Source organism: Pholcus phalangioides, unplaced genomic scaffold, assembly GCF_987345545.1.
Source record: "Pholcus phalangioides strain wild (caught in Gottingen) unplaced genomic scaffold, Ppha-v1.0 ptg000001l_1, whole genome shotgun sequence".
Lineage (NCBI taxonomy): Eukaryota > Metazoa > Arthropoda > Arachnida > Araneae > Pholcidae > Pholcus > Pholcus phalangioides.
Genome location: NW_028301594.1, coordinates 15,925,759 through 15,936,754, shown reverse-complemented (window position 1 = coordinate 15,936,754; position 10,996 = coordinate 15,925,759). Strand labels below are relative to the sequence as shown.

General features: G+C 39.2%; 1 protein-coding gene across 1 annotated transcript; it reads right to left on the bottom strand.

Moving 5' to 3' along the window:
* Window positions 1–66: 66 nt before the first annotated feature.
* Window positions 67–9,134, bottom strand: LOC149089950 (cytochrome P450 18a1-like). Its single transcript, XM_089231266.1, has 6 exons — window positions 8,471–9,134; window positions 8,187–8,308; window positions 2,976–3,393; window positions 2,619–2,883; window positions 1,151–1,323; window positions 67–1,038 (listed from the first exon to the last, which is right to left on the bottom strand). Exons 1-6 carry the CDS (start codon window positions 8,883–8,885, stop codon window positions 815–817), a joined length of 1,617 nt encoding a protein of 538 aa, XP_089087392.1. The 5' UTR covers window positions 8,886–9,134; the 3' UTR covers window positions 67–814.
* Between the last annotated feature and the right edge of the window lie 1,862 nt (window positions 9,135–10,996).

Genomic DNA, 10,996 nt, shown 5'->3' with positions numbered 1-10,996 from the left:
GCAGACCGTAGGTTTGAAAAATGCTGCTTTACTGTGCAAAAAATGTGAAAAAACACTCAGGAAATTCAAAAAATAACTTTTTTTATGATTCACATTCAATAAATACATGTTTTATAGCAAAAAAAAATTGTGCGTGACAAAGAAAATAAGCTTTGATTTTTTTTCCTAATAGGAACACAGGCAAAATACATACACTGGGGGGTAATATATATACATTGAAACAATATATAAACACTTTTGACTGCAGTGTACACACACATTTATTTGACTATTTTGTATTATAGCTTATATCGTGTTATATGGGGATTCATTTACCCATAATTATACACTTGAGTTATACCAGATGCAGTTATGCTGGAAGCCAGTGCATAATATTGCAAAGTTTTGGTAAATTTCATTCTTGACATGCTTCCAATTTTTGAAGCTCTAGCTGTACTGTCAGTTATAACTTCTTTTGCATGCAGTTTTTAAACATTTTTTTGTTCCTTTGTACTGTTAAGTTTTCACCTTTTATGAAAATAACTGTTTAAGAACATTCTTCTCTTACTACACATTTTCTCTAATCTATAACTCTTGGAGATATTGTATAAAAATTCTCTGTATACATTCTAACCATATAAAAATAATTTTTGTACTGATTGTATTTATACGATTAGGGACTTGATGTGCTTGAACAGACCGAATACTCGGCATAAGATTGTTACTGCTCACTTTGATCGCTTGTACTTTTGATCGTTTGCAACGCATTCGTATGTCTTGATGTATCACGGGCGATTGACATTGTAAACATTCAATTCGTCGTTTTCACCACTTATCAGAGTCCAGGTATCGACAGCATTTCTTCGTAATTAGAACCGCTGGTCCTGGCTATGGCACAGACTTGGAAAGGTTTGGTCGTCAAGGATGCTGCTTGGACACCCTCGACGCATGGCAGTGGTTCGCCCTCAGGTATTTTGAGATCAAATTGATGCAGAAGTGACGATAGAAAAAGGTACACTTCCATGCGTGCTAGAGTGTCTCCCACGCACATCCGTCGACCTAAAAATTTGAATTTAAAAAAGAAAAAATGGCATGAAAAGAGCAGTTCTTATTGAGAATTTTTATTTTCCCATATGTTAATAATTTACGGTGAAACTGGGGCTTTACTCACCGACAGAAAAGGGCATGAAGTGGCGCGGTTTCTTCACTTTGCCATCGACTAGAAACCTCTCGGGTTTGAACTCTTCTGGGCTTTCCCAAAGGCTACTGTCCATGTGAATGGCCCATATGTTTGGCAAGATATGGCTGTCTTTTGGTATATGATAACCACCTAACTCGGTATCTCTGAAAAAAAAGATTTGAATGCGTCAGAGCTTTTAAAGAAAAGGATATTCTCGAAATTTCGTTTCGAATATTTAAGAACACAAGTAATGAGCAACACTTCAACGAGTTAATAACTGTCCCTACACGATATAATTACGGGAGTTTCGTTACAATTAAAAACTGACATCACGAATACTGGTTAGGTATCACAGAAGTGTTTGCCTGGACATGGATGAGACTAATGATTAAAGCGAGTTACATTCCAACATTTCTGAAACAGCTGATACTAGGTCTTTTTCGTGCAAATGTTCTGGAGAATAACAGTTGAGCCATGACACTCCAAGCAAGAAACAAAAGGACTTATGGGAGACGACATAAATCGTATAGGTGTATTACAAAATGCACTACGGACGGGCACTAAAGATCGCTATACACTACTCTGACGTGACTTGGGATTACGTCACGTCATATTGGTGCGTAGCGGCCTTTAGAATTGGTTTCAGAAGCAGACCATCGGGGGCGCTTTTGCTGCCACTTGAAAAATCGCGTTTCCCGAGGCTGAGAAGCATAGAAATTCGTTGAGAGTGAAAAGGCTGCTTGGTCCGAAAATTCGATGTTTTCTCCACGCTATTGAGTGCAGGATCAGAATATGACGTAAAACAGCTTATCCATATCTCTCTTGCCTCTTTACAACACTTCAAGTTTACAGTGGTGGGAATATTATTTTCAACTACATGCCGTACCTTACCATTATAGGAAACATCCCTCAACGCTAGAGCTTACTTTATGTTTGCTGTTCAAGTATCAAGCCGATTTGTTTATATGACTGCAGTATTGACCACCTGCTTGCCACTGAGCTCGGATTGGTTTTAGGAACATGGTTCCGAGTTTCCATTGATTATGTGGAAATCATTCCTGCTCAATTACCTATCGTAATCCCATTCTGCCTTTCTAGAAGTGTAAATTCATTTGAAGATTCGAAACCGCCACCTAATTTGAACGAAACAAAATCTACCATTGTTAGCATGGGCTATCATTCCTCTTTAAAACAATAAACAGCTTATTGAGTTCATGCCTTGAATATTAGCTAGGAACAGAGTTAATTGAGAAGCTGTTTGCACCTAGTGTTTGCTATCCCCCTCCCCTTTAATTCATTAGTGTAGATGGTATAATCATGTGAAAGAGCATTCGAGTTAAAGAATGTTTCCGAATATGCGATGTTTTTATCATTCAGGTGACTTCACTCATTGAACGAATGGGCAGACCAGAAATAACTTATCAGTCAAAACAATTTTCAAGAGGTTTGGCGGACTTACTCGAGTGTGGCATGAGCGTTGCCTAAGGCAATTATGTTGGCTCTCCTCAGTATCTCCAAAACTGTGGCTTCCATATACGGCAGGGAAGGAAGATCTGCAAGACACGGTAGTCTTTCCCTACCGACAACCTCGTCCAGTTCCTCTTGGATCTGGCGCTGGATCTTCGGATGCCTCAGCATGAACAGCACGCCCCATTCTAGAGTTGATGTGACTGTCTCCAGGCCTGCGCTGAATATATCGCCCATTACTTGCAAGAGTTGGTCCTCTGGAATATCAAAAAATTTAAAAATAAGAAAAGGAGTCCCAAGGTGAAATGTCCAAAAGATTTGAGCAGTTTTCAATGAAAGTAGAGCTCACCAGAGAAATAAGACTCCTTTTTGCTGAGCTGAGACTTTTTCTGTTGTATGAGGAAAGCGTCTACAAAGTCTCTGGCCTTATCGCTGTCCATCAGTGTCTTGCGATGATTGTCGGCGATCTCCCGGAAGTAAGAAGCCGTCTCTTCCCTGTTCCGCTTGATCTTGAGGTAAGCGTTGTTGAAGAAGGGCACGTGCCTCAACGATGATATGAAATTGACGGGCGCCGCCATCGTTAGCAACCGGAAGCCTTCCTCGAAAAGGTACAGGAGCCTGTCGAAGCCGTTGTCGCTCTCCGCGTACGTGACGCTCATCAGAAGCGAACCCACCACGTTGCTGACGGCGCGAGCGAGCGATGGTCGCACTCGGCAGGGGGCGCCGTCGTTGTTCGACAATCCTGTCAGAAACTCTTTCACTTGTTTCTGGAAAGATCACAATTTCACGACGTCATTCAATTGTCGTAACCAAAGAAATCAATACATGTATTAAAAAAAGTGATCGGATGATTGAATTCATTTACATTTTCGACTGCTAGGAGCCCTAGGGGCAGATTAATTAAGATTAACATTAATCACTCCCATGTTCAAATTTTTATGAAGCTGTCATCCGACGTTCACCTCAGCACTACCTCAGTGCTAAGCTCTTGTGAGTGGCATGGGATAATGGATCTTTCGTATTGTTTTGTTCCAGAGCTTCAGTGGCGTCGGAGCTGTGGGTGCTCTACCACGACCACCTAGATACTAGAGGTTATATAGGAGGTCGTGGCTCTACACGGTAATTTGTAGCACTTTTCTATATAAAGCTCAGGCCTGCCATTTCAACTTTTTCCGGGGGGGGGGGGAAGGCAAAGAACATACCATTCCTAGTGTACTGTTAAATCCCTTCCCAAAATGACGAGCCTGATGAAGCTCAAGACGAGCACCCATAGATCCGAAACACTTTCGACGTCCCCGCGGACCTTCGTTATCTAAACGAAACGTGGTCCATACCACTTTTTTTTGCTTTGCAATTTCTTATACATTGTTCCATTGCTGTGAAAGCCATAGATAGGCTTCTCCGACATTCACATTCCTTTAGGGCAGGTCATATCATATACTTTTATAAAATTAGCAAAATGTTCGTGTTTTATATAAAACATCACATATCCATCGATGCCAAAAGAAATATTCTCTTATCTGTCATGCACTGCGTCAGAGCCGTTGCCAGAAATTAATTTTCGGGAGGGGAGGGGAATGATGGGACGATAGACTTGAGCATGTTATTCTCTATGCATAAATCAGGAATTTATATTATAAATTCTTAAGAATTTTATTATGAATTGAACTCCCTATATAAATATTGTTCCTCAAGTGTGTTGACAACTTGTTGAATTTATGCCTAGAATATTGGCTGGGAATAGATCTGATAGAAAAGCTGAGTTTTCACCAAGTTTGTTTAGTGTTTGCTGCTCCCCCTCCATAGACGCGGGAAACTTAGAGGGGGGGGGGGGCGCTGAGGTTGTTTTTGCCCCCCTCAGCATTTTCCAATATTCCAGAGAAGGGGACCGGTTCCCCTACCCTACTGCTATGGCCTTGCACTGCATGAAAAGTTTCCGATGTATAAACTGGATTTACGTTCCGGTATTTTTTTCTAATTCAGCGGTATTTTGCTAGTACGATTTCGATGACGGCATTTAACTTATGGACACCAATTAGCAATAACAGATGTGATAACTGGATGTCTCGTTTTTATCTTAATGAAATATGGCCAGCACCTGACCTCACTTTGCTAGTTGGAAATCTGGTAACTGTAAAGGTGTGGGTTCTTAACCTTTTTTTTTTAGCCGCGACCCAGAGTCATATGCGTTGAATTATTGGAAATATCGGGAGGGTTCAAACCCAATATTTCTGTAAGTGCAGAAAGACGTCACTCTCCCCTGTTAATACAACAGATACGGAAAACTGGCTGAGGGGTTCGTGTCCCCTTGAGTGCAGAGATGGATTTTCCTTCCCTGAAACACCGATATCTGTTCACTCAGCTAGTTTTCCGTATCTGTTGTATTTCTGTAGGTATTATGAAGTTGTGGGGGGGGGGGGATGCTGGAAATATTGGAAGTCATGGGCCGGATACAATTTTACTCTTGTGCCCAGAATGAACGAATGATCAACTTCAGGGCAGTGCCATCTTAACGCATGGGCCCCACCCGGGGCCTCAAAAATGAGAACAAATTGAAGTTTTCGAGAATGTTCCACGTAGGGCCTCAGAAAAATCAATAATTGGGGGCCCATGATGCTCTTAAGACCGCCCTGCTACAGGGGCCGTTTGGTTTCCGAAAATGAGAAAACCAGTTTGCACAAGGAGTGCGTATACAGGGTGTCCTGTAATGCGACGTTTATTTCATCAACCGTTCGTCGTGAAGGTATGGGTTCTGATTTAAAATAATGCTCAAAATGTGTTTAGAAATCACTCTGTACCTGTGTCAAGGGTGAAAATACAATGTGCTTTAAAATAAGAAAGTCTTCTAACGTCCAGTTAAAAAGTTGTTGCCCTGTTTGTTGAAAGGCCAACAAAAACATACCATGTCTCCAAGTGCAATATTTGCTGAGATATTTGAATTCAAAAAATCTCCGAAAAGTTGAGAAAGAACAGCAAAAACTAACGGAAAACGCTTTTTACACTCTCATGCTCTGAAGTCCGCATCATGACTTACGGGACACCCTGTGTAACAGATATTTAAATGGAATTTTATGACCCATCTCTGAAACCCCGGCTCTAACGATACATATCAAAAAAGAATTGCCGATAGATAATTAAGATGCCATGTAATACTATGAATGGAAATAATCACACGCACAAAAAATTAACACAAAACGTAAAAAGTTTCGTTTTTGATCACTTGATGCTAATAAAATACTGATGAATAACAATATTTTCCTGTACCTATTATTCTTTCATTATCGATTCTAATACATTCAAATAATTTTCTTCAATTCAATTTTTTCCAATGAAATCAGAAACTAAATTTTCAACAATGTTTTTGAAGAATTCAGCAGCGATTCAAAATAAATACGCTTTCCTGTTTAAGCTGTTGCCATGACCCGCAATTATCCATCACAAGAAAAGAAAAAAGAGAAGTTTAACCGCCGTTTAAAAAGGAATCATAATAAAGGTCCTACACACGCATAAAAACGAAGATGAGTTTAAAAAAAATAATAATAAAAGAGGGGAGGAAATATATAGCGTAGAGCAGCGGAAACTTTGTTGCAGTCTTCGGTCATTGACACGACGTCCTTGACTTACATTTTAACCCCGGGAATCTTCCTCCTTTCATTCCTCTTCCTCCCAATCGACCCTTTCTTGTTATAGAAATAAAAATGTATAAAAAAAAACTTGTTCAACCTTCTATTTATTTCATTTTTCTCTTCCCTAACCCTAAAAACTGTAACAGGACTTATTAGTGTTATTATCATAGCCGAACGCTTTTTCATCCCCGCCCTTAAGATAAACAGAAAAATATATATCGATCAATAATTCACGCAAACAACACTTTCACCCCGAAAATAACAACAACAACAACGACTTTTACTACTTGTTTACGCCGTCCATCTCTTTTCCCGCCCATTTTTGAACTGACGCGTCTTTCCAGTTTTTTAGGGAACGCGGATACGAGATTTATTTATTTATTTTTTTTTTTAAGTTCTTTTATTATTATTTTTAAAATGGCAGTGTTTTTCCTAGTTTTTTTTTCTCTTCTTTCTTCCCCCTCCATACTTATAACAACTTTACTAGCCTACTTTGCGTTTTGTTTGAGAGATTTATGTGCACCAGTCGGAGGGTTTAGTTGGTAGGTAGGTACTTTACTGCTTTCGTAATATGCTCAGGTATATATTATTATTGTTATAGGTGTTTTTTGAAGTATGTACTAGTCTTTTTTTTTGAACTAATACTAGCCTGGGCAGCTGTGTGATGCGACCATCCTTAAACCTCCGCCCCTCTCTCTGTATGTACGTAGTGTAGCACGTTCTGTGCCGGGTTGAATGACCTCTCTTCACTCAAGGAGGGTGTTTGTGCTTCGAAATTGTCCCGATTAAACTTATCTCTGTTTGAGGACAATTTCATGTTCTCTGTTAGTTGAGAAAACCTCAAACGCCCAAAACATCAAGAAGCCATTCGAAGTTTGACGTGTTTTTCTTGCTTTTAAAATGGCATTTCGACCAAAATGTCGAAGGTCAATTATAAATAGAATGCCGGTGCTATCGATCAATAATGAATAGCTTTATACATCATGAGCTGAATCGAGTTGATCTCCAGATTCTAATGGGAACTGTATGGTAAGAGCTTTGCATATGTTTACACATATATTTCTCAAGATTTTACAGCAATAATTATTATGAATAATGAACTTTTCTTCAATTATAATCAGACATTTTGACAAGAAATCAACGATATATTAATGTTTATTTAGGTTAAAGTCGTATTTGTTAGCAAACCTTTTTTTAAGACTATAACTAGTACCAAGAAAAATAACCTTCTAAATTATTAGAGCAATGGTCACCAACCTTTCTGAATATCAAACTTCATGGACCACCGACTAAATTCACAATTGTTCGCCCCACAGATCCACTAATCTCAGAATTTTGAACTTTTTTGACCATGACCCCCCACCCTTAAGGATAAGGCTGAAAGGGCTCCAGTCTGAGGGCGGGACCGTGATGATTCTAATTAGTTTTCATTTTTTACACTATAAATTCACTCTGAAGGGGTCCGCCAAAGACACTTGCCGAGGGGCACTGCTGCAGGATGTGGGGTCATGTCTCTGACCACCCGCTAAACTAACTAATTTGAATCAGTGGACTACGAAACTGGGCATGGACCCCCCCCTTCCCGACTGTCTCCAATGGAGATCTAAAAGCACGAATTCCGTGGACAATAAACTCACGATTGCGAATTCTGAAGATGCTTAATTTTATGAGAGTTAATTTAAAAAAAGAGAGCAAACATCTGTAAGGATTAAGGTTATGAAAAATGAAATGCTTTTGCAGAATTTTTCCTCTTCGTTTCAGTGGCACGAATATATCAGATTATAATGAACGATCATAATAAATATAAAAGTACCAAATATTATGTTCGAATTCCTCCACGGACCATCAATAGTTCGACAGTTATTCTAAAGATAATCGGGAAATTTTCACTACAGAGAAATTAATGTATGAATATAAAAATAATGGCTTTTTACCTGTATCTTAGTTTCGAGCAAAGCATTCGATTTGCCGAAGTTCTTGGCTCCGAATTCTCTTAGGACGTTGTGTAAAAAAGTTCTCTGTTCTTTCCAAAGGGCGCCGTCAGAATTGATAATCCCTACAGAAGAATGAGTTCCGAAATTATTTTAAGAATTATTGACTTACCAATATTCTCGGGTCTTCATTTATGCAAAAAAAGGCGCGATTCCAGAAATCCAAAGTTAAATTTTCAATTTAAATGTTTTTAAATTAATTGAAAAAAGACAAATATATTAATTACCGTATCCCTGAAGGATTTTTGTGAGTTCAGTATCGGGCCTGCCTGAAAACACCGGCTGCCGAAACGCTTCCCGAACCAACTCTGGATCGCTGACCACGATGACCCGTTTCTGTCCGAGGTATATCTGATAGACGGCACCGAACTTCTTGCCGAGGTTCGTCAGAGTCAGATGGAAGTCCTTACCCAGGAAAGGCAAGAAACCCAAGACGGGTAGTCCCATCGGACCGGGCGGTAGCTTCTTCCTCCTCTTGCCGCCGTCGCTCTTCCTCCGGGCCAGAAGCCACAATCTCATCAGCACCAGGACTAAAACGAAGACTAGGAAAGTTCTCACTGGGTTATGGAAATTTTTATTGTCGACGCCGCCGCCGCCGTCCGTGCAGCCTGCAGTGAAAAGCATCCGCAAGCGCATGGCCATGTTCTTTGTCAACAACAACAAACCGACTAAGAAATCCAGTCTCTTGTCACGTGTAATGCGTGCGTACGAACACGTACAGTTACTATTATCTTGTGCACATGTTACGATTCATGTCGGGCCTTTTTATAGGTGAAGTAGCCCTCGCGTGTTGGCAACGTGCATTTTACTGGTTTTATTAGACACTCTGTCTATATAGTGTGTCGTTTTGCTCTCTCTCGATCTCCTTTCTCCCCTCCCCCCTTCTAAAATGTAGCCCCATAGGTGCGAGACACAAGCCATGGATTTGGGGCGGTGACAGGCAGGGGGGTGTGTCGGGCCTGCAGAGCCGCTCGTTGGCTGATGGCTGGCCTACAATTGGACCTCGCAAGTTTTTCTTTGTTGCGTTTTTTTATATATTATTTCAGAAGTAAAAAAAAAATCTAGCTTTTTTTTTCATATTTATTACGAAGGTGCAGCTAGAACTATCCAATTTTTCTTTTATATATTTTTATTATTATTTTCGTCCGACCTGAGCCACAGTAGATGACCTCCTAAAATGATGATATCAGAGATGGCCTATGGCCCGCCTGAACTCTTCTCATTGGTTGATGTGCTGCTTCTTTTACATCACAGCACTCCCCACTATGTGTGCTGCCTTACATATCTCGCCCGCCTCTCTCTCTCTCTGAAAAATCTCCGTTCTATTATATTTCACTAGTGTATAAATTTCTCTCTCTCTCTCTTTCTCTCTCTATTTAAAATTGTGCCGTTAAGAATTTAAATTATCAATCCACGAATCAGTTGCGCACGCATTTCACGACGAGCGTCGTGTCAAAAAGATTTCCTTTTTCGTGCCTTATTATGGTCAATGCAACGCAGTGTCATCTGTAATCACAAAAACACGTTTATTTACATTGATAAGTTGTAAAGTTTCTATATTACACTGTTACTCGAATGTCAAAATTTTCTCTAAAGTTTTAATTTCATTCGCGTGTAGACTCTGTTGGGAAATATTTGACAGCGGAACGTAAATATACATCGGCGTATAAGTCGAAATTTTCTAAGATATCCTCAGTCTTCACGTATGGTATAATGTGCGTGTGTTTTGTGTGTGTTTTCATTCCTCAAATTAATTAACGTAGTTCTCTACGTACCCGCGGGTAAAAAAACATAACATTTTAATGCAGCGCTGTATATTGCTGTTTTTTTTTTCTTATGAGATGTTGGAATAGGAATAAATATTTTTGAAAAATACTTCGTCAAAAATAATTTTTGATGTTTCATTGATGGGATATAGATGCAAGTAGAAAAACTTACTCCCCTTTTTCTTCAAAAAAAGTGACGGACAAGCCCTTCTTTTCCTTAAGATTCCGTTATTGACGAATGAAATTGTTATATGCAGATTATACGACGACATTTTTTTCCTCAAAGTAGTGAAACTTACATTTGCGGAAATTGTGCAAATTACGGTATAATCAGACAGTATTTTCTGACTAATCAGTATCAATTTCAAATAGGAGAACTGTTATAGCTTGACCATAGTAAACCTTGAAATAGTTCTTATAGGTAATGCATTGCATTCTAGCTGATGTTTTTGGAGTGCAAAAGATTAGAAATACATAATCTTGCAATTTAGTGTGGTTTTAAATCTTTGCCTATGATCCTGACAGACATTTTGTGAGTAGGCACGTCATAATTTTAAAATTGTGCGTTTGTTTTTGCCGTATTTCTCTTCAAGTTTCACTGCAAGTTCAGTGAACTATATTTAGTAGTTATGATCTTTTCAATCACCTGATGCTCTATACCAAGTGTTCAATCATACCAAGCACTGTTAATATAGTTATTGTTACTTTTCACAAACGGTGGAACATCGCGTGCCTTGAAACAAAACATTGTGTGTACCTTGGAACAGTATATTCCTTGTTTATCTTGGGATATTCCTGGTTTATCTTGGAATACTCCAACTTACACTAACTTCTAATACTTCCTCTTTTTCGTTTAAACACAATTTATGTTTTAAATTTTATTTCTACACTCCTCTTAAAAAAACTTCAGCTATCCCCATTTCTTCTCTTTCATCTACCTTTGGTTATTTCCAGGTCAAATTTATTGGGGAAAGAACTAAAATTTAA

Bases quoted from the DNA above. Each gene is read 5' to 3' on its own strand.
- LOC149089950 (XM_089231266.1), bottom strand. From the start codon at position 8,885: ATGGCCATGCGCTTGCGGATGCTTTTCACTGCAGGCTGCACGGACGGC. The intron at 2,884-2,975 runs GTGAGCTCTACT...TTGATATTCCAG, and splicing joins AAAGGAGTCTTATTTCTCTG to AGGACCAACTCTTGCAAGTA. The intron at 1,324-2,618 runs GTAAGTCCGCCA...CTTTTTTTTCAG, and splicing joins AACGCTCATGCCACACTCGA to AGATACCGAGTTAGGTGGTT.